At 40.8% G+C, this 24,230-nt stretch overlaps 1 protein-coding gene across 1 annotated transcript in view; it reads left to right on the top strand.

The window, feature by feature from the left end:
- mboat2a (membrane bound O-acyltransferase domain containing 2a) overlaps window positions 1-24,230 on the top strand; it is a 39,220-nt gene extending 14,990 nt beyond the window's left edge. The window contains exons 3-14 of the mRNA XM_079369338.1: window positions 6,289-6,434; window positions 9,727-9,804; window positions 14,577-14,672; window positions 15,787-15,842; window positions 17,350-17,404; window positions 18,147-18,333; window positions 20,031-20,223; window positions 20,933-21,036; window positions 21,125-21,189; window positions 21,396-21,528; window positions 22,265-22,416; window positions 22,997-24,230. Coding sequence (XP_079225464.1) covers window positions 6,289-6,434; window positions 9,727-9,804; window positions 14,577-14,672; window positions 15,787-15,842; window positions 17,350-17,404; window positions 18,147-18,333; window positions 20,031-20,223; window positions 20,933-21,036; window positions 21,125-21,189; window positions 21,396-21,528; window positions 22,265-22,416; window positions 22,997-23,177 — 1,446 coding nt within the window. The 3' untranslated portion in view covers window positions 23,178-24,230. The remainder of the gene's footprint in view (window positions 1-6,288; window positions 6,435-9,726; window positions 9,805-14,576; window positions 14,673-15,786; window positions 15,843-17,349; window positions 17,405-18,146; window positions 18,334-20,030; window positions 20,224-20,932; window positions 21,037-21,124; window positions 21,190-21,395; window positions 21,529-22,264; window positions 22,417-22,996) is intronic.

Raw genomic sequence — 24,230 nt, 5'->3', positions numbered from 1 at the left:
GTTCGGAATTGGATTGGGAACTGTAGGGTCACCAGCTCTAGTCCCAGTATATGGACAAGAGAATGGAGGTTGGTCTTTTTGATAAAGTGGTGCCACTTCCCCAGCCCTGCCGAGTTTCCCTTGAGCAAGGCAATGAAATCCCACCAATTTTACCTCAGGGAGGTAAAAATTAAGATAAAAAGAAAAAAGAAAGGTAAAAATAAACCAAATTGTGTTTTCAGTTTTTCCTTAGCAAGAGACGCTGTCCTAAAAGCACGCCCATAAAACATATTCAAATACATTGACAACAAAATGAACAATCACCTGCATCATTGCTAAATTTTTTGTACTCTACGATGTGCACTTAACATGCAAGAAATAAAAAGAAGGATAAATACAAAGTGCATTAGGTGGTAAAAAGTATATTTTAAAATTGTGAACATTTAAAAATGAACTGCACAGCAAAAAGAACAAGAAACTTGTTTTTTGTTCTCGCCTCAGGTTTTGTGATAAGTCGTAGTAGCTTATGAGGCTGGCAGTTGTCCAAAACCTTAACTGTCGAACTTCTGTTTGTCAGCCCCTCTTTGCTTGTTTTTGCGCCCTATGTGGTGTTGCATCCATCGACGCCACACAGTTGCACCTCCAGTTCATTCATTGTTTTGGTCCGTCTTGCACTTCCCCAATTTTCCAGCTTCTCCAGTCTCTCTGGTCTTTCTTGTCACTGGAACATTCTTCAGAGGGGTTTGCTGCAGTGCAATTATCCAAAAAAGAAAATGGGTCTTTTCTGTTTTTCTGTGGCTCCCTTTGAATCTCCTACAAACAATTCCGCAGCATAGATATTCTGCCCCACATTCTGAGACAATAAGAGGGCTGTACCCCAGGGTAAGGTTGACTTCAGAGTGAATCAATAATGGAAGAGGAGATCCATGTATTATGAATAAAGAAACATCGCACCCCACCTCAGGAGCTGGTCTATAGCAAAATGTTTATTCAGTAAGATAACTAAGATCCCAACACTGTGGACTGGCTCAGTGAAACCAAGTTTATGTTTTGGGACTATCCACAACCATTCTGTCTCTTGAGGCTTTCAGACCTTGTTCTGGTCGTGCTGCACATCATCCAACATTCTCGTGTTAGCGTCATTTTGCTGCAATGATACAGTGTAGCATGCACCCAAGGGGCAACAACAGCAGATGTTGGATATCCCACAATTCTTTGCATCTATAGTATGTGAAAGGCCTCCTCGAAGGTGGAACAAAAATACAGCAAGGTGGTTGGTTTTTCCATCATCGGTTCTCAGATTAAAATCACATCTGTGAGGGAAATGTGGCGAGTATACCAGCATGTGGTCGTGTCTTTCTATAACAGCTGTTGTGACTAAAAGAGCGGATCCAGAGACCGTTGTGTTTACTTTGACAGTTGATATCTCGGCTGATATCCCCAACATTTATGACTGCAGCTCTACTCCAGGTGATAATAATTCTGTTATGTGTGCAGGTGGGAAATCTGAGACATCTCAATAGCGGGAGGAATAATTTGAGCTGTCATCTTTACCTGTAGGTATAAAATGTGTTCAGATTGCAAAAGAATATGCATCCGTTGTACATCATGTATTATTATTACCCAAGCAACAACCTCCCTCCGGTGTTGAAAAATGAAGCCAATTGGGATGTGCAAAATCCTTTAGCTCATCAAGTGTTCGCTTAAAGAATCACATACACACAAAAAAGACAGTTTTTACAGCCGGGGGGGGATTTATTTTTTTTAAACCGCTCTGTTTTGAATTTTATGAACAATACGCGCTATGCATAGTTTGGAGCGTAGCTGGCATGATCAACAGGCGGACGCGATGTAAAGGCTTAAAACCTGCCTCGGCTCCAGATCTCAGCCTCTCATTAGGCCGACTGCAAGTTAGGCTTTCCAGCATACTGACTGCTGCGCTTTAAGCCGATGAGTGACGTTACCGTCCTGTACACATGCAGACAACTGTCTACTTTTGTCACAGCATGGCGAACCAATATTACATAGATCTAATCAGCACCACAGCATGTGTGTCTTTGATAAGCAACCAAGGTAAAAGAAATGCCAAGTATGTGCTGTATGCCCTTTTTTTCATATGGCTATTTTAACATTCTTCTATGAGTCACATTTTATCCAACATTTTTCTGGACTTGTCTGCATTTTGTGGCAAACAAGGAATCTGCTTTCAACAAAGTTTTCTCAGTAGGCCTTAAATGAAATTAGTGGTTGAAATAACAGTGAGGGAACAGGCTGTTCAGAGGAGGGCCTCCTCTCCAGGTTTTACAGGAAGCCGCCTGCAGTTCTTAAATTCTGTTTCGTTCCATGCTATGGTAACTATTCATGCTTGTATGAGCATTGGAATGAGAAAGTTGTATTGTGGACTCGACTTTGTTGAGACTAGCCATGCCTTCACTACAATATTAAGTAAACTACAGTAATCTTATAATTCATAAAACATTTAAAGCTCAATAACTCTCAACACAGTCAGCTTTCAAGTAGTCACCGACAGCTTTGCTTTGCTGCAGCCTTGAACAATACAGTTCCTCTGTCACGCCCTTCCAGCCTCCCACATGAAATTCCTTCCTTACAAAGCAATGCGTTCATATCCAGGGAGCAGCTGATCTCAAACCCTCCTGCTCTCAGGCTAGTGCAGAGACAGAACTGTAGTTCCTCAGATTAAACTTCAACTTCAAGATTGTGCCAATCAACCTCTAAAGTCAGGAAACACTCACTTCAGGAACAATAGCTTAAAAAAAACAAGTCTTTGGTTTGTTGACATGTTTCTTGTGGAGTCATGTGTGTGACTAAAGAAAACCAGTTAGAATGGTGCTGTAACTGTCTCACTTGTTTAAAATACTTGGCTGTTTTTTTTGTTGTTTTTTTTTGTCTCTGTGGGTTACGTTTATAAATCAGTGACTATAATAAGTGTCAGATGTTTGCTCGCTTGCAAATGAGCCAGTCACTCCGTGTGCAGGCGCACAGACTGGCAAGTCAGCGATTCATTCAACCAACAACTAGCGATGTCCGCCTCTAAGAGAGCAGCTTGAATTAATCAAAGCGTGAAATGACATCCAGAGCTGTGGATTTGGTAAATACAGCTTGAAAAAGAGGCCTGCACGAGAAACGGGGAGCCAGAGGAGGGCTATTTGATGTGACTTGTCATTACTGGGGCATCATATTTTTAGCTCTTTATATTTATAAGGGCTGAGGGGCTGATTTGCAGTTCAACTTTGCTCTAACTTTGTAACCCTAGAGATTGCCCAAACTGAATCAGCACAAACACTCAGTTATTCACCTTAGGAAGAATCATTTTGGACAGAAACTAAGCCTACGCAGTGTATTGCTCATGCTTGAAAGATGGAAATAACTCACAGTCTGAATAAACATTTATTTGAACTTAGGAATACTTGTTTGCCTTTGATTTTAAATAGCCCTGCAGGTGATGTGTTGTTTGCTTTTAGATTGCATAGTATCAGCCACCAAAGTGACACACCTAGATAGTAAACAAACTGCCAGTAGCACAACTTCTTTACTTTTTCTGTTTGTCAATTTGCCTAGTTAAAGCTTCAGCTTTGGAACCTGCCCACAGTCTTTGTATTTGGTGTTTCCTTGTGCATTTGTGACCTTTCCTCTCTTTAGTCTGATATTGGTTCCTTCCTTGATTATTTGTTACTTTAAATTGTGGTCCAAATAAAGATAAGATTTGTTTGACTCATCTGGGATCCGTCCTTAATTATTTATTATTTTGATATTGTTAGTCTGAATTTGGTTCCTCTCTTGTGTCTGTTTTTAATGTTCTCAGTCTGAGTTGGTTACCTCCCTTGATCAGCTCTACCTTATTGTGTGGCAGCTCTAAGTGCTTAAGTTAGAAAATCATTCAACTTTTCTGTAAGGTGCTGTTGGTGTCACCGCCTCTCTTTTCCAAATGTACGGTGTTCCCTGTATTTTTGGATCATGTCTTCTTGCTACATCCTCTTTACTCCATGTCTGCTGGAGTAAAAACTATTTAAAAATATCAAACATACAGTAAAAAGCACTGGAGCAGTGTCGCTCACTCAGACTGTTGTCATAGAGACGGGACGGATGTACAGCACGAACATTTTATACTAGGGCACCCGAGAGCACAGCCGGTGCTTGTCAACCCCCCCCCCCCCAAAAAAAAAACCTGCGAGATGGACACGGGCCCTGAATTAAGTTCCCTCTTTTAAAATCTTTGTCAGGACTGGTCAAAGAATGGCCAAAAACTGATTATTTTTTTCTTAATATTGTTATTCAGCCTACCCACCTTTAGTGAGGGGCGACCCCATACTTTCTTACATTTACTTGTCTTGGTCCGAGTTGTGTTCCTCTCTTGGTTATTTCCTGCTCTTGCTATCATGGCCCCCGGTGCATTGCATGTCTAGAAATCTCCTCCTGTATATCCGCTGCCAAATGCCATCTGATGTTATAAACTCATGCTAATGCTGCGCATGATTTGTTGCTACATCTGTCAGTCGGGCAGACTAAATGATACTTAAGGCTATATCTGTCCTTCTCCCCCCCTCTCATTAATCATGCAGGATCCATAGATAATGGATGGTGCTCTCAGTAGCTCTATAGCCTTTCACTGCTTAGTGGCCAGACGTATACGTTAACGTGACCTATATACCCGAGCAGACCGCTGTCCCTTCAGACGTACATCAGTGAACGTGACTTCAAATAAACACGAAGGCTTCTTAGTGGATAAGTGTTCATTTCACTTTCTACAGTCATAAGCCTTTTGGTTATTTTAGTATGAGTATTCTGGCTCCAATGCAAGTCCTACTTCATCTTCTCTTTAGTCATAAATCAAGCTTAGAAAACATTGTTTAGCCAGTTTAGAATGTCTTTTTGCAGGAGCACAAATATGAAGAGGTTTAGGAAAATAACAGCCCTTCCTATGAAATTACTCACTCAAGCCTTGTTGTACATGTGTATGCTTGTATTTATATTTACACTTGAATAGGGATATTAAAGGCAAGAGGGCTAACTTGCAAATATAAATCTGGACATCATTACTTTTTGTGTAGTTCGAAAAGGAGGATGGGGATTTTCCCAGCGATGCACACTTAAGGAGTGTAACAGTAAAACACGTCAGGCATTATCCCTGAGTCATGAATGTTAATGAGCAGAAAGGACATATGCAGACATAGAAACACACATTAGTGTCTTTGAGCTCAGTTAGGATTTTAATGTGTGTTTGATTATAAAGGAAAATGACATGAAAAGATGATTCAATCAGATCAACTGAATATAATCCATACATTTCATGTGCTGTGTTTTTTTTTTAATCCTACAAACGTGGTATGGTTCAGGATGAGTAGAGATCAAGTGTTAGTAATCAAACAGAGAGGTTCCATTACGTCCTTCCCCCAGTCAATCTCTCTTTTGTCTGGAATAAAGCCTCTTTGCTGGGCCATTTAGAGACATTAAGAGATGAAACAAAGTCTCAAACACCAGCTTTACCGTGGCCTGCCAAACAGTATGTCCTTAAAAAGAAATGTATATGCAAATGTTTAATGAAATCATGACCCAAAGAATTTAAAACGAATTGAATTGTGAGACAATAACCAGCTCTACCTATTATTTGCAGTTGTGAATACGACTTTACTTGCCTAAAGAAATGTACTTATTTGTTTTACATAAGTTACTTTAACTGATAAAAAGACATTATCAGTATCTACATGGTTTCCTATTGGCTTATTTAGCCAGTTAACTTGTCATGACAACGTAATGAGCTGAATACAGAGTGGCTAACTGGCTAATATATGAAAACAAGAAAATAAGGTTATTCTTTTGAGAAGTAAAAGGACAAGTCTTTACAATATACATACGTATAAACTTGTGAGTCAGTAATTGTTAAACGCTTGGTCTATTTTTATGTTGGTGACCAATGGAAAGCAAATAGTGACTGTCCAAATGAGCTAGCTTGCTAGCTAGCAAGTACGCTATATGGCTAAAAACTAACTATCCTTCTACTACTTTATATTTGACTTTCTCTTTCGATTACCTTTGTGTTTTGCATTCACAGTTAGTGATATGTGTGCTTTATTTCCCTACATTTTTCAGACACCAACTTCTTCTTAAGAGGTCACCTTTTTAGTGCCCACTCCCTCATTTTCCCCCAATTTATATGTATTTGCCTTTATGTCCCTTTACTCCCAGAACGTGCCAGACACTAGGCTTAAGTTTCTCGCTGTCATGTTGCATTCATCCTGATTTGATCCGTCACTTTTCTGTAACATTGTTTGCGGCTGTCCTTCTGTGCAGGTGAACTTTGTGGCATGTCAGCTGTTCGCCCTGCTGATGGCTCTGTGGTTTCGGATCTACCTCCACCCCAGTAAGACCAGTCCTTTCATCCGACATGTGGTGGCCACTCTGCTGGGCTTATACTTGGCTGTCTTCTGCTTTGGTTGGTGAGTCACTGCTCTGTTTACCCCGCAGCTCTTTTCTCGTCATTGCTGTCAATTTATACTATCCTCCTTCCTTGAAGCCTCAGAATATCCTTCTACAGTTATACTCTCTCCCTGAAGATTGTGGCTGTGTTCCAGTTTTACACTACTGTATACAGTAGGCATTCTGAGTCATTTGAACATTTGACTACTCATTATAATGTAATCTATTACTCTCAAATTTCATATTTTTTACCTTAAAAAATACATTGCACACAGATGTTCTGAAACTTGGCTCCTTATTACAAAACACTCAATGGTTACAAGTCTGTAGTAACAGCCATTATGTTGACATGCTGCATGAAAATGAAATCTGCTAAGCTCAACTATTTGCAAAATTGAACTCATGTAGTTATTATTCGCCATGATGGTGGCTTGTACTCCAGCTTGACAAATGCAGTCATCCTTTTGAGGCCTTCTGCTTCCTTAAAACGCATTCTGAGCTCATTTCCAGTCACCATTTTCAATATTCGTCAGCTAGTCGTCTCCACTCACAACAACGCCTGGTGAAGCATTGAGCTGGCGTTCATGACATGCAAGTTTTAACGCCGCAGTGTTCAGTGATGCAGCAATGACTTAGTTTAAAGTGCATGCTCCCATGAGGGCCCATAATTCAATTAGTATTGATTAGCTGGTAGAGTGCTGTGACATTGGATCTTTATTTTGATATTTACTGAGAAGTTTGATTTGTGTGCGTTTCTCTAAAAGTGTTACTTTTTCTTTCACTTCCTTAAGTTTCCTTTTTTTTCTGCGTTTGTCCTCTGCCATCATCTTACACGTTGTCCTTGTTTGCTACTCATCTGCCATCACCCTCCCTTACCCCTCCTCCTCTTCATTCACACTCACCCGTCCTCATCTCTTCATCCTTGCCAAAGCAAATGGGTCGATCAGGTAGTAACTGACATCCAATTAGAAAGCTATTGCCCTTTTATAGACAACCCACTGTACCTTTGGCAGAGTGCCCCTCAAAGTGCTGCTGTGTGTTCGCGTGTTTGCATGCGTGTGCGCGCGTTTGATAGAGAACCTAGGAAGCATCTGAAAGACACTCAGCTAGTGGGAAAGTGCTAACCAGGTGAAATAGTAGCTGGTGATCATGTTCCAGGGGGATTCATTTGATTACCTCGCTGTCAGACGGTTCTCGTATTGCGATGCAGGCTGGCGGTGAGCCGCAGGATCAGGTTGTTTGTTGTGTCTGGGAGAGATGATGTTGCATAATTTATGACCTGAATCAAAAGGAAGATCAGCTAGAGCAAGGCATTACAGCACTAGAGGTGTTGTTATCAATTTACTACATTTAATCAATCGATGAAGTAAATACAGATGTCAACAAACACTCTTGCCAGAAACTCAATAATATGTGAACTGTAGTAACTCTCACAAACAGCCGTGTCCAAAGTGAAAGGTTCAGTGGAATTATAATTCCAAATGAATGTGTTATTATTCCAAGATGTTTCCATAATCTCTTTTGATTAGTTACATTGATAAAACTCACTCCGCAGTCACTGGAAGAAGAAGTTTAAGTTATTGATACTTCAAATCTCACAAGATGTGAATTGTAGAATATGGCTTTTATTCTCACTGTTCGGATCTTATCAAAGGGATTTGAGAATTTTCCACATTTCATCTCAAGTCAGAATTAAATGTAGAATATCAACAGAGGACTTTCCACTTGTCACAGTGTGTGTTTGTTTAAACAAAAAAAAACATACAAGAATCAAAAAGGCTGATGGAGTGATCTTTCTCAAACGTATTTTAAAATGTGAAATATATTGCAAATTAAAATGAAACATAACATGTGGATATTTAATTGTAAATATCTTTGACTATTTTTTAGTAATACTGGAGCGTATGTGACTTACATCTTTAAGAATGGAAAACATCTGTACATCACTGTTGTTTAGTGTAAATGTCAGTTTGTCCCATTTGTAAAATTTATTTTTTGTAAAATTTTTGTAAAAATTTCAGATAAAAATCCTAGATTCGTCACAATGACATTACACATTTCTTTCCCACTGCTAGAAAATATGCCCTTCCCTATGTATGTAATGATCCTACTAATAAAATGTAGCATGTTTATTTTTGTGCAAATATTATATAAATGTATCATTATTTCAACAGATCGCATCTGGAAGTACAAAAATATCATTTGGTTAAAACGGCGAAGGAACTGAAACTGAAGAGAACGTCACACGACAAGAGTGAACTCACTCTACTGTACTGTCACTGAACTGTGAATGGGTGCAGATTAATTGGGCAACAACACATAATGTTGAAAATGAGACGTAAAAAAAAAGAAGACATGAAATCCTATTGGGCCAAACATTCACTGAATTCAGTTTATGACTGTAAACGCCTGCCAACAAGTGCCATACACGACGGTGATTAAAATAGCTACTCCTGCTTTAAATATCTCTGAAAAACAACCTTTTACAAGTCATTATTATTGTTCTTGGTCTTGCGTAATAAATATTTCATGTAACAGGAAGGTGATCAGTGTTTTTAGTAGTTTTGTAGGTGTGTATCTGTGGTTATCGGATGCATCACAAGCTTTTATTTGGTTTTGTCCTGGTTTTATGGAGACGTGCAGTGTATCTCTTTTCTTTACGTATTCTGGATAGATTTTTTCTCCATGTCAGATTTGACTGCATTCCTAACCCATTTATGAGCTGACCAGCTCATCTAATGCACCCAGCTTGTAGTGCATTGTCCCCTGCTGCTGCCCTTGGCAATCTCTTGTTGACTCACTGCTAACGCATGGTGACGTCTCGCCTCACCTGGAGGGCCTGATGACGTCGCCAGTGTAACACACCGTGCCCTTCAAAGACCCATCTGGGAGCTGCAGCTGATTTGTACTTGAACGTGCTTGTGCTCGTTTGAGTCTGCGTGTGCCCTTTTTGCGACAGAATTTGCTGCGATGGCGTTGTGTGAGGAATCTCGCATCGGGATGGTTCGGAATCAAATTAGAACACCGTGTAATGTGAACAGTTTCTATTTGACCCCGTGACTGGGGCGGACACTTTAGTGGTGAGAAAGTCAGGCTTCATATGGCTGATGGTGTGACTTTGGTTTCGTAATGCATTTCCTCTCCTTATAACCGGGTGAGACATGAAAGCAGGATGTGTGGACAGTAATTCAGAGGGCCAGTAAAGCTTGATGAATAAGGAAGTTGCATGGGGGGGGGGGGGGTGTGTGTGTGTTTGTTTTCCATGAAATTACAACATTATTATCAACTTATACGGCATCTGTCTCCCTGCAGGTATTCCCTCCACTTCCTGGTGCAGAGCGGTCTGTCATACAGCGTGATGATCTTCGCTGGCTTGGAGAACATGCACAAGTAAGTTCAAGTGGAGCAGAAATTCAATGCAAAATTAGATTTAAATTTTTTTTTTACCTGTGTACTGATACTGAAGGTGTGTTTCCTTGAAGCATCAAAAATACACAGCACTGCAAAAAGCCTCATCTTTTCCCCCTTTTGGTAAGCCTGACGGGGCAAGTGCACACGTCATTAAGACGTTTTGTTGAAGTCAGTTAACGAAAGTCTGGGGAAATTCAAATCACACCTAAGATGAAATGAAAATGTTCAACAACAATTAACCGATGGCTTCGTCTCTCTGCTCGCCTCCTTCGTTTTTTTGTCTGTGTTTTTGAAGCATACAAACCAGGGTCACGATGATGAATGTGCCTCAAGGCTTCCATCTGTGACCATGGCTCATCGTCAAGACACACATGCAATGAAAGCAGAGAGAGAGAGAGAGAGAGAGAGAGAGAGACACACACACACACACACAAAAACTGCATTGTCTCTGATGATATTTTTACCAGATTTCAAGGTTATGAGAGCAGGTGTAAACAGTAGATCGTTCCTTCCCGGGGGATGTTGCTTAAAATAGATCCTAACAAAACCTTCATCACAAACGCAGTTCTCCTCAGAAGAAGGGTTTAAAATCCAGATGACAGAAAGGCAGTGGCCTTAAATTCAAGTCATGTTTATCTAGCCTAGAAAATGACATTTAAACATGGAGGAAAAAAAAGAAAAGAAGAAGAAGTCATTTCAGGTTTATTCGTGGTAGTTTAACCCTCTACAAACAGCATTAGTGTGCTTTTAGCCCTCGGTAGATAAGTACCTTCTGCTCACTCCTGCTGCCGCGCTTATGAAGCTGAAATCTATGGCTGTGTCACTCCACGCGAAACCAACACACGCCTGTAGCACGGCATCCAGAGATAGAGTTCAGAGCCGTCCCTCCTGGATAAAGGTGTGCAGCTCAGGGGGCAGAGAGGAGGAAAAGCAAAGGGGCAGGGTGCCCTGACATGTTCATGTTTGCAGAGGGCGTTGAACCCACTGCCTCAGGTTTTGACTAACAAATGATAATCACAGGCAACAACCGGTTGAAATAGTGCTGGGGCTCTGTGCTTTGGCTTCTGGCCAACGTGTAATCCATTGTATCTGCTCTTTGAAGCTGGGCTTGGTTGCTTAGGTAGCCCCGACTTTCAAGTAAATGAATAAATCGGAATGATTGTGTTTCCTTTTGTCTTCACAGTCTGCTGCTTTGTATAAAGTGACTACTTGTTGATATAAAAATCTTATAACATCCAATAACACTTCCACTGTTAGACTTTCTTGCAGCAGTGACAAAAGTTTTTTTTTTTTTTTTTTTTCCCCCTGAAAGAATACTAGAGAATAAGAACGCAGTCCCAGGAGCAGTGCATTGTGGGAGAACAACAAATGGAAAAGAAACCCTACCACTCAGATACATGACCTTTGTGGTGGAGTGAGTGCAGTTTGACAGCTTTATTGAGTTGCTAAAATCTCTTCTTCTCTGGACTGTGGGAATGCAGCTTAGTGTTGCTCTCCATGTACTGATCATTGAGAGGCATCAGATTTCAGACCATTCACTCTCGGGCAGCTCCGTCCCTCTCGCCTTACCTCACTGAAAGTTCAGGATGGACAGGGCGTCGAGCTTGATCAAAACCATGTGTTTTCAACTTGTTCTTTTGTCTCCCGGTTCTTCTTTCCTCATTTCCTTCGAGAACTTTTTTCTGTTAGCAGTTTGGAGCAAATGTTTGTTATCGTGTTTACATGTGCTCTCTCTCACCTGAAGCAATGAGGGTCTGCTCGGTGGACAAGTTTGAAACCGCTGACTGATGAGATTTCGCCTTCTAGATGTTTACCCAGCATTCGAACCCAGCAGCCAAAGAACAGAAAGCCTGGGGGGGGCAAAGACACGTCTTAGAACAAGGGGCATTAATCTTTAGCACTTCCACGTTAGCCTAGCTGCTCATGAAATGAAACATCACATAACCCGTCTGTCTAAATACTTAACATCCAAGTGACATCTTTAACTTCTCTGTAAAGCATGTAATTAGAATTCATATTCCTCTGGGTGTGATAGCATCACTGTGAGTGTGCATATCTCCTCACAGTTGCATGCTGAACAGATGGAAATTTCCTCTGCATCTGTGTATGCATCTGAGCAAGCATGAAGTGTGCCTCGAGGTGTTTACTATGTGTACACAACCTTTGAGAGAGGTCCCGGAGCTTTGGGTCTTATTTATAGCCAGTTTTTTTTTTTTTTTTAATGTGTGTGTGTGTGTGTGTGTGTGTGTGTGTGTGTGTGTGTGTTCATTTTCATCACACTGTGTCCAGTGTTTATATCCGCACCTGAAGCTCCCGTGTGGCTCCTTGTTTACGCCTCAACCTGTCTACTTCTGTCCCTCAGTGGGAGACCGGCCTGCTTTTGGTCCTGGGCTCTGTCTGATGCTGCGAGTGGAAATATAACAACCCCCTCTGAGCTGTGAATCCCACAAACACAAATCAGATGAGAATAAAGGCAGGATCCCAGTTGGCCAAATTGTATATATATATATATACTTTATATATAGCTGCGGCAGCACTTTTAGCTCATATGCTCACTGATAACTGCAGCTGGTCACTGCCTGGAGAGAAAGCTGATCCAAGTGGAATGGTGTTGCTGCTGAGGATTGTAAATGAAAAAGAAAAAGAAAAACAGTCAACAGAAAACTTTTAGCTGAAACGTTTGTTTCGTACATATTAGCTTACCCTTTGGCTATATTTATTCTACGTGCTCAAGCTAAGGCGACATCTGCCTGAAGGGTTTAATGCAAAGCAAATTTTCCAAACTGTTTTTCACCTCATTTTGACTGTGCTGGGTTTTTTTTATCCAAAGGGAAATCACTTGTAAAATGTCCAATAGGAAAAAAAACACTACTGTAACGTAACATAGAACTCTTTTATAATCAAGCTGAATTTCCCCCCTGATGATGACATCACATAACGTGACCAGTAAGCGACTGGGACGATTGTCATACATGGAATAAAGCAACTTAGTATTTTATTCTGTATTAGTATTCTATATTCCTCTCTACTTGTTTATTGACACCTTTGATACATCAAATAACAGGCAGCATTGTTAAAGAGGCAAAAACCATCATTGTAGCGCTTTACTTGTCAGCCATTTTGAATATCTCGTTACCATTATGACCACGGCATCCTTTAACATCATTTCCTGCCTCCTGAAACTCCTCCCACTCCACCAATTCCGCACAGAGGGGAAAACTTTGATCGTTATAGGACGTTGCAGAAGCACAACGTATGAACCAAATGCACAAAAACAGAACTGTTCCGTCCCGCTCGTTCCGTTGTGTTACAGTGAACCCCCCCCCCCAGCTTGCCCCGGTAATGCCTCCATCATTGAGCACGAGCGTGTGACGAGTTGGTCATTCACGTTGAAGGCATTACAGGGGAGTAGATGCGGTGCCTTTTTGAGGAATGAATTTGAACTAACACTTCACGGGAGGCAGGTCCGGAAATATTCTCGAGTTTTTCTGCGGTGCATACATGGCAGCAGCTTTAGTTTCAGTCCTATTATTAGATTGAACATTTAAATGCTGTCATGTTTCCTGTAGAATTAACCACACATAAATGCACCAGAGCGTTTGGGGGAATCCCGGTGAAGTAAGAAAAATAATGGACAATGTAAGAAAAATACCAGAGCAAACAGCTTTTTTAGCTCGTCATGCCTGCCCCCCCCTCCCCCCCCCCCCCACATATCCTGTCTGTCTGTCAAATATTAAGCGGCACATTTTGATGAGCCGCGTTGCTTTAGGGCTGTGCTGGGAATATGGGGGCCTTTTTGTAAAGCGCTGTGTAGCCTCCCAAGAAAAATCCTGTGTGCTCTGCAAAACATGCCAAGTGTGGGTTGGATACAAACGCGCAACTCACTAAGCACATAACAGAATAGTATTATAATTACCTCCTCTTCACACAGTGCCTCCTCTGCCTCTGCTGGGTGTAATGTGATTAAAAGGAGGATGTGAGTTTGGAGAGTAAAAGATCTTTAAAGGGCTGAAAATAAATCGCATGGCTTTAGCGGGAGAGGCTTTTTTTTCTCTTTTTTTTTCCTTCTGCGTTACAAATGCTCGGCAGTAGCGATCAAAGGATGTCTTGGCTGAGTCCTGGACTGCACATACATACAGTGAGCTCTCTGAATCAAGAGGCCATGTTGTGTCTCATCAGTAGTGCAGCCTCACTCGAGCCTGTGTGTTGTATTCCTTCTCCGAGCTGCACTTTTTTTTTTTTTTTTGGCAGCTTTAGATGCATCCTAGCAGCAAGCTAGCTCTGACTTGGGCTGACTCTGCGACAGCTTTGTACAACAGGCCCAAGTGATGCTTTGTCTTTGGTCTTCTGTTGAAAGGTTGCCTTGTCTTCTGTCTCCGACCGCCGACGCCGACTTACTGCTGGAGCCTCCTCTGCTCTTCTTGTCCAAGTTTTAACCCCCTCTCATTTTTCCAGTTGGATTCTGCCCTTTGTATTGTACATCAACAAAGTCTTTGTTCTGTCACAGATAAGAGAACTATGGGATGGGACTAGATTAACTCTTCATCGCCTGGATTCTGAGGATAAATATTTCCTCTTTCTGCATAAATTCCCATCAGTGTGTTGATTAAATCCCAACAGATGTTACTACAAAAACTATGCTAAAATGTCTTATTGTTGTATGTAACATTTTTTTTTACATACATTCACATATATACATGCAAACTACTATGATTAAATACCCTTTTTTCTGTCTCCCCTTCTCTTTTCAGGTACTGCTTCATCGTGACACTTGGCTACCTAATTTCTTGTCAGATCACACGAGTCTATGTGTTTGACTATGGCATGTACTCTGCAGATTTTACGGGGTAAGCTTCCAAAAAAACAAAGAGCTCTTTATTCTTATTGTTGGATAACCACTGGTATTAATTTTGAAAGCGTATTGGTGGCGGGGGGGGGGGACTTTAAAAAGGGAAGTAACTGGTAAGAATCATATTTGAAATGTCTCGACCAGTCTAAGCTGAACCGACAGAAGAGAGCTCACAGCACTGTGTCTGCAAGAAGATGTCGATAGCGCCTGTGGTTCCTCCTGGTTGGTTCCCACTCCACCAGACTGTCTGACAATTTAAGCAGACAGCCTGCACTCCCAGCAGGGTGAGTGGGGGTGGCTTGTTGCTTAGCAACCCAATGCAAACCCTCACTGCCTTTTGAGAGGGCAGATACATATTTCCCTACTTCAGCCACCTCTTCTGCTGTCCGTCTGTTCTTCTCCAAAATGTCACATTGATGTGAAGCGGGCCCCTTGTTGCCAAATGTGCTCTGTTACAATAGACTAGAAAAAAAACAACTAATTTTCTTTATACTAAAAAAGAAAATCTCTGAAAGGTTGCTTGATTCTGTAGCTTTACCTTAAACCAGCAGCAGATTTCATGTGGCAAACTACTGTGAAAATTCTCTGATGTAGACATCAATGAAATCATGACATGAAGTTTATATTTAGATGGTTGTTAAAATCAAAAGCTAGCCGTTCGAGTGTTCTTTTGTAGACAATGTTTTCCCGATCAAGAGAAAGAGGGCTCTGTGTTGTAGCATGTGACCAGAATCGCTCTGAACAAAATAGAGAACAGAAATAATAGGTACAGGAAGTAGGACAGACATGTCTGAAGTTATCCCCAGGAAATGTCCCATTGTGTAAAGGATATGACAGCTGATACTGTTTCTCTTATAGCTGCATGAGATGGCCACTTGTTGAGTAATGCAGCAAAAAATGACAATTCCATTATGGCCCGTCTTTAAAATGATAACTTCTACTAAACTTAAAAGAAGTAAGCTTACAAAAAGGAGGTCATGTTTTGAGAGTAAAACGACAAAATGATGAGCTGGTTTGTACGTGCTGCTTGTGTTTTGTTTTTTTGTTGTTGTTTTTTTTAACTTCACAATATTAATTGTCATCTCTATCTCTGTCCGATCGCTGTGTTTTAGGCCCATGATGGTTATAACACAGAAGATTACAAGCTTGGCATTTGAAATACATGACGGTAAGAAGGGGACCGATTTGTCTCTCGAGCGCGTGTGATGTCAGTGTGCGAGTGTGTCCGTCCTCTCCGAGAGAAAAAGAAGTGGCAGATGTGACAGAAGTGGAAATGGTTCAGTTCTCTTTGGAGTTTAAAAACAGGTCACATGGCAGCTTTTCCGAGGCCCAGTAGTCAGTTCTGCCAATGGACTAGTGAACCAGAAAGAGAGCCTGCACACGGTTATGTAATGTTGAAATGACCAAGTATGCACGCTCTCTCTCTCTCTCTCTCTCTCTCTCTCTCTCTCTCGCTCTCTCGCTCTCTCTCTCTCTCTCTCTCTCTCTCGCTCTCTCTCTCTCGCTCTCGCTCTCGCTCTCTGCAACAGTTTAATGGCTGACTTAAAACAATAGCTGAACACTGTTAAACATTAGACAGTGAAGCTAAATCTTTCATCAGAGGATGTTCTGCCGTCACTGAAAAGAAACAAATGTTAACGAGCTGGTAAAGAAAGATGGAGACCCGATGGAAAAATAAACAAAGCGTGATGGCAAATCAGAGAAGCTTACAGATTGAGACGATTATGAAGTTTTATCTTTCTCCTCCTCGGAGTCTTAAGTCACTTTGGGATTTACGAGATTGAACACAATCAGTGACGTTGTGTGTGTGTGTGTGTGTGTGTGTGTGTGTGTGTGTGTGTGTGTGTGTGTGTGTGTGTGTGTGTGTGTGTGTGTGTGTGTGTGTGTGTGTGTGTGTGTGTGTGTGTGTGTGTGTGTGTGTGTGTGTGTGTGTGTGTGTGTGTGTGTGTGTGTGTGTGTGTGTGTGTGTGTGTGTGTGTGTGCGCAAAGTGAAGAGCTTTAAATTCTGTTCATGTCACTGATTCTCTTCCCGACTGTTAGTCTAATGAGAAAACTCAGACTGTAATCCCCAACCTAAGAGAACTGTCACACCCTGACAACGACCTGCTGTTTTTTTTTTTTTTTTGCACACAGACACACACGTTGCAGGGTGTTTAGCTAACTCTTTGCACAGTTAAATACTTCATTTTCCAGCTTTAAGCGTTGTTACAGGCACAGTGAATATTTGTATTCGTCACTCTGTCTGTAGCCCTGTGCAGATCGCAATTTAGCAACAGCGCTGTAACGAAGCTCCTCCTGCATTACGTCTTTGAACATTCATACTCCTATCATATCACATGCGCACCATGATGCCAACACTCGGCCATGAGCGTGAGGTGCACTTTGTGTATTTATGTATCGTCTGTGTTGTATGACGTGACTCTCCCTGCAACCAAATCTACCGACAGGTACAAATAAAGTAACCTGAACAAAGAATTAAAGATAAGGGCCGATCGTTACCTTCTTTACAACAATGGTTAATTCTATTTAACTAATATTTTTTCAGTAAGTGGTCAAAACTCGCCTCCTGCTAACTCAAGTGTAGCTTTCATAACTCTCTCTCTCTTGGTGTCCATGTGTATGGTTTATGGATTACAGGCCCTTTTGTGAATGTGTCTATTTGGGTTCATCTGTAGGTCTGACCAAGCGAGATTCGCAGCTGACTCCCACCCAGAATTATCTCGCTATCAGGTATGTGACTCAGGTATGTTTTTACTGCTTCAGAGGATGGGGGCAAATAATCAGGTTTTTTTACAAAGGCACCATTGCTATCTGCAGAGGAAATCACCACACCGTCCAGTTGTTCAGCTCTCTCTGGTGTTGTCAAGCAGTTTTTAGGCACTCTGTATCCAGGATACCGCTCATTCACACTACTGCGGTGTGACCTGTATTACAGGAATGCCCTTCACTCCATCTATCCTGCAATGCAATAGCAGATTTAATTCCCTGACAGTTACTATTGGTGATGATGGCGCAGTAACTCAAGTGTAATGTCACTGTTTAAATAAAGTGCTACTATCATCTAATATAGAGTTAATATGGGAAGGCCTCGCTGAATATAGTAGATGAGAGACAAAGCAGAGATGCAAGGCATCTTTACATAATTACTGCCAAAACTTTTAAGCATCACTACAAGTCTGTTTGTTTGTTTTAGTGTGAGTTATTTATTGAGTTAGACCAGAGATTTGGTCTTTGTGTGTGTGATGGCATTAAGAATTTTTTTCTGAATAATCCCAAAAGGGATGGGCCATTTGAGACCCAGACTTAAAAAAATATATTAAAAAAATAAAAGATGCATTTATTCCAAAAACTTGAAATACACAAGAAGTCAGGAAACTATCCTGGTTGGTTGGTACTGAATATAAAAACACCCTCTAATTTCGAATGTTCTCCTTTTCTTTCTGCTTGTGTCACTTCTCTGTGACCCTGTAAGGCGGATGCCAAGCCTGCTGGAGTACCTGAGCTACAACTGTAACTTCATGGGCATCATGGCAGGCCCCACCTGCTCGTACAACGACTACATGGCCTTCATCGAAGGCACGGGCTACCAGCCACGCCACCAGGAGAATGCCAACGGCAAAGAAAACGGGAAGTACAAGCAGAGTGAACCCTCTCCCAAGGTAGAGCACGGGCTTAATTACTCAATAAAAGTGCATGCAAGTATTATGGTGGAATAGATCTGCTACAGGTAGAAAAAAACAACTAAAATACTTTAAGCCAGGTGTCAAGTAAGGTGTCAAACTCAGGGCCTCAGGGCCTGCAGGCCAATATGGCTTGATTGATGTTTGAAGAAAAGGGAAATTTATGAAAAATATTTTTAAGAGATTGTTTTGTAAATTAGTTATTTTTTATACATATTTTCACCAAATACTAAAAAAAACCCCTATGTATAATTAGCGACTAAAAAGGGTAACATGATGATACATAGTTAATTAAACGTGGCGTTAAGAACTATCTTCTCAGCAGGGAGCTACATTAAAAAAAGACGAGGTGCTCCTGCTTTATGTTAATCAGCAGTCAGGCTCAAGAAAAGAGAGAGGTGACACAGAATGCAGGCTTTCCAGAGCGATTGAAGTATTTCTTAAGTTTTTACTTGCTCAGAAGTTGCCAAAATATCAGAGCTGCAGGACTGCGTCAGGCGTAACGGCCCAGACCGTCTCCACACATCCAGACTGGGTGTAGGTTGCTGCGGACACCGGCGTCGAGCCTGATGCAACCCCCGACTTATTTGACCTCAGATTATGGTGAAAACCCCCCCCCCAAAAAAAACAGTAATTTAAAATGAATATTAACTCATGTTATGTACAGAAGGTTCATGTTTAGGTCACCCAGTGGTGAAAGTGTTGTGCTGATCCCTTTTCAGTTTCAGTGTGACATCACGTCAAAATACTGCTGTCGCGTCTTTACCACCAGCTTTCATCAGGCTGTAAATATGTAATTAATACTTAACATTTCCTTCATATCCGAAAACGATATCATGCAAAATATACATGCGTCATATACATATTTGGGTTTAAAAAGTAAAAAAAACAATTTAAAAAAAATAATAATTTAACAAACTGTTTGTGGACTCTGGATAGCCTATTTGGTTTTGATGTACAGAGGCTGTAGTCCTTAATGCAGGGGCAGTGTGTTCAAATATGACCTCGACCCTTTGCTGCATGTCATTCTCTACTCTCTCCTCCCAGTTGCTCTTCAGCTGTCCTGTCTAATAAAGGCCCCAAAAATATCTTCAAAAAGTTATAGACGTGTAGGAAAGCCTGTGCCAATACATTTCATTACCTTTTAGAAAAACAATGACTTAAAATGTCTTCACTTCAAGGTTACTTGTGTTTTTTTCTATGCAATATGGATTTTTGATTTAATGCACTCCATAGTGAAGTGTGTGTGTATGTTGATCAGAGGAGAAAAAAAACAGATGTTGCTAAATATATTGAGTCAGCCTCAGATTAACAGTTCAGTGCTAGTTGTAGTTCTTGATGTTATTTCTCTCTCTCTCTCTCTCTCTCTCTATATATATATATATATATACATATATATATATATGTATATGTGTATATATATATATATGTGTGTGTGTATATATATATATATATGTGTGTGTGTGTATATATATGTATATGTATATATATATGTGTATGTGTATATATATATGTGTATGTGTATATATATATATGTATATATATATGTATATATATATGTATATATATATGTGTATATATATATATGTGTATATGTGTATATATATATATGTATATATATGTGTATATGTGTATATGTTCTTTGTATAACATCATCTTTTCTCTCCTTCCATCAGAATGACGTCATCTCCAAGCTGTGCACATGTGCCATCTCTCTGGCCATCTATCTGTCGCTGTGCCAGCTGCTCCCTGTGGAGCACGCCATAGATGACAACTTTGTCAGCAGCACGCCATTCTACCTACAGGTTATCTACCTTTACCTGGCCATGCTTGCTCTGAGGCCCAAGTACTACTTTGTCTGGACTCTTGGTGGGTTCGACTTCCAATTTCTTATTTCTTTCAAATGCTGGCAAATTTAGAAAAAACCTAAGAGGGAAAACAACACTTTCAGAATTGATATGTGTAGAGTGCAGAAAACCGTTCAAACCAAATCTCTGGTAGGAGATGGCTGTTTTTCTTTTCAGAAACACAGGTTTTGGTCAAATGTGAAAATATATCAAAAGTCTGATATTGAATGACCCTTGAAAGTTACAAGAAATTGTTTCTGTGTGTCCATGTTCCCTTCTTATAATAAGGAACTTAAACTGGAAACCCTCCTTTTCTTCCTCGAGGAGTCTTGAGACTTGGAGGACTAAAACGATTGTGTATTTTATTTGTGTGTGTTGTTACTTTTGGTAGAATCCAATGCCCTCTAACCTGAGGGGTTTTTACTCAGTGAGCTGTTCTGCGTTTCAATTATTTGATTTAAAAAAAAAAACAACAACTTTCCAATAGGTTGATAAAAAAAATCTCATACGCTTGTTCGGAAACATTTTTTTCTGATGTAATGGTGCCATCTAGTGCCCATTGGGAGACTGCATCTCTTCATTGTTACCGATTACAAATTCATGTGACGCTCTATCTCCGTCTGTTCCTGTCATTGCTGCACAAAGTAATGTATTCTAAGACAGTGGAGCTGCTGTCATCTGTTACTGTTGCTGCTCTTGTATTCAGAAACATGCGTTCCTTTCTCCTGCAGCTGATGCTATCAATAACGCCGCAGGATTCGGCTTCAATGGTTACAACAAAGATGGCTCCCCAAGGTGGGACCTGATATCAAATCTCAGAATTCTGGATATTGAGGTAAGGCTCTTTTTTGATGAGGCCTGTTGTAACCAGATATCGGCCCTTTTTTCATCAACAAAATGTATTTATATGGGTCTTCTTTCAGTTTGCCACCAGTTTTAAGAGTTTCCTTGACAACTGGAATATCCAGACAGCCCTTTGGCTCAAAAGGTAAATGCATTCAAGTTGTAGTGTTGTGTGGGCTGCTGCAATGTTACATGCATGCAGATAAGAAGTATCGCATTTAGGTACAAATCACACATAACAAAAACTACATTTGAATGGTTTCACATTAAAAGAAAAATGCAGAGATGCGAATGTACAAGCTTTATCTTCCCGTACTCTCATTCACACAGTATTGGTTTTTTTCTCCCCAGGGTTTGTTATGAGCGCTCTGCCCTCCACCCCACAGCTGCCACTTTCCTGCTGTCAGCCATGTGGCACGGCGTGTACCCCGGCTACTATCTGACCTTCCTCACCGGCATTGCCATGACCATGGCTGCACGAGCAGTGAGTACAAGACACCTTCTCCGTCCATAACAGTATTTGTTTATGAGTTTTAACTTTTTCAAAATGGAGTCACATAAATACAAATCATAATCCTTGAGTGACGCATCCCGATGTGCAGCTTTCCAGTCATCATAATTAGGGTGAACTTGCAGACGGAAAAGAAATGTTGTCTGGAAATCAGATTGATTTGTTTCTCCATTATCCTGGAAAGAGCTCTTTACATTTTTCACTGCTACTTAGCAAACCCACAATTCCACCACAAAAGTTCTTTTTGGAGAGTTGCGGGATGATAATACCATTTATACATTATGTTGTTTGGCCGGCAACACTTATCTTTGCTGAACCAGAACCTCGTCACTTTAGTTTTGTGCAATACGGATATTTCTGCAGAGCGATGGAATGAGGATAAAGAAAAGTCGCACTCTAATACTGATTACCTGGAAAGCCTGACATGGCTTTCTTTTCTTTTCTTTATCTGAAGAAGGATGAGGAGCGCTGACCCAGTTATCACTACTGTCCACTGCCGCGCGGATATGTTCAGAGATGGATTTCTCCTAAGGGTTATTATATGGAAAAAGACAAAGATGAGCAGATTATTAGTGTTAATACCCGCTGTCATGAAAGATTTAAGGAACTGGGTGGATTAGTTGAGTTCAAGTCTAATTGACTGTACAGTACAAAGATTTACTTTAAAGCTAATCATGTGATGGTTTTCTCTTTTTTCTTTTCTTTTTAGATAAGGCACAACATCAGACCATACTTCCTGACATGTGACTCATACAGAAGGATCTATGACGTCATCACGTGGGCATGGACTCAGATTGCCATCAGCTACACAGTGGCACCGTTTGTCCTATTGGCTGTGGGGCCATCTCTTAAATTCTACAGGTATGTGTATCAGGTGGAATTGAGAGTTTGATATTTGTTCAATATCGTTTGAATATCCCTTTTCTCTGAGGTAATCTTAAAGTGCTGCTGTGTAAATGTCTTGCTGCATTGAGCATGTGAATGAACGTACTGGAGGCCCAGAGTAGAAATGGATACGTTTTCATTAGCATAGTTCCCTCTTGTCAGGCTGTAACTGTTAACGAGACAGCTTAATGAGCGCAGGATGGTGAGGATTGATGAGGTGGAAATAAAACGAGCGGCCTTAGCATTGCTCGGCCGCTGGTGTGACATGAAGGCCGAACAATGGTCTGTGTCATTCAGATGAGGGCTGCTGGTACATCAGCACGTGGCTGCTTAACAGGGGCATAAAACTGACTCATTAAAGTAGCAGGGATGTGGGGAAAAGAGCAAGAGACCAAATTGTCATTTTTGTTGACATTTTCTTTTTTCAAACTACAACAGGGCTATAATTTGACTTCAAATGTTATGCTCTACACGTATTTTCCTTTTGATTTTTCTTGGGGACTATTTAAAACAAACTGTGTTGAGATAATTCTCACTTTTTTTTCTGCCTCTGCAGGTCCTGGTACTTCTGCTTACATCTCCTCTGTCTCCTGGTGGTTTTGGCCTTGCCCATCAAATCGAGACGCCGGAAGACCGATGAGCAGCAGGACGGCCTGCAGAAGGACAGTGTTCAGGACAACCAGATAGAGCACCACAGCACAGACAACAACTGCAACCAGAAGGACAAAGCCACATGAGGACTCAGGACAGCGGCAACAGCAGCAGAAACACTTGAGACCAACTAGAAACCACTGAGAGCTGGAGTGTTTGCTAGTCTGTTTACCCGACAAAAGAACCAAATATCGGACGCTCTGAAAATCCTAACGGACAGAAAACACAACTCACTGTTCTGTCAAAAACTTCTCGTAGCAAGGACAACAGCAATCTCACTTCTGACATGGTAAAGAGAGAAGGATTTAAACTAATGTGTGGTAGTGATTATTTACATTACATTAGTGGAAATGACGACTTCCAAGCTGCCTTAAACCCTCTATGTACCCGTCTGGTGAAGTGAAAGTTGGATGGCATGCTGCAAAGTACCCAAATGCAGTCCCACCATAGTTACGTCAGGTTACAGAAACAGTTGCAAGTGCAGTATGTGGAGGGTTTTTGTCATTGTCTGGATACAAGCCTCTGTTAGGTGGAAACAGAAAATGTGTTCATGTAATAAAACATAACCTTTATCATCAGCTGCCAATTTCAAACAGGCCTTAGGATTCTCCAAACATTGTTTGATTTCTATGTCTTTAAAAAAAAAAAATCTTTACGCAGAGGAACTCATATTGTACGTGTTTATTTGTAAGTTGATGTTCGTGACAACACTATTTGAGTTCTCGATGCTTTGTATTTTATTTTTTAACGGGATGAATTGACTTTCCCTGAAACAGAGTCGAGAGTGGAATTCAGATTTTTGTCCGTCTCCAGCAGTGGAAAGTCTAAAAGAGGAGCTCAAGTGTTACTTAGGAGAGTTCTTTTTCTTTTTTATATTTTTCATATCTGCTGCTTTTTTTTTTTTCCTCACAAACATGACTCATCAGATAAGCATATGTTTCAAAGGGAGCTTATTTAACCTGTTGTGATTTTTACATTTCTTGCTTAAAGATTTCTGCAGTTGGGATCAGGGGTGTCTTTTTGTGTGTGTGGATGTGTGTTTTTATATGTTTGTATCCTTCACACAATTGTCTTGTCGCTGAAGAAAAAGTCTCCAAAAATTCCTGTATTTAATAAATTAAAGTTTATAATAGAAATTA

Source organism: Symphodus melops (assembly GCF_947650265.1).
Source record: "Symphodus melops genome assembly, chromosome: 19".
In the NCBI taxonomy this organism is placed as follows: domain Eukaryota; kingdom Metazoa; phylum Chordata; class Actinopteri; order Labriformes; family Labridae; genus Symphodus; species Symphodus melops.
This window is presented reverse-complemented; position numbering and strand designations above follow the sequence as displayed.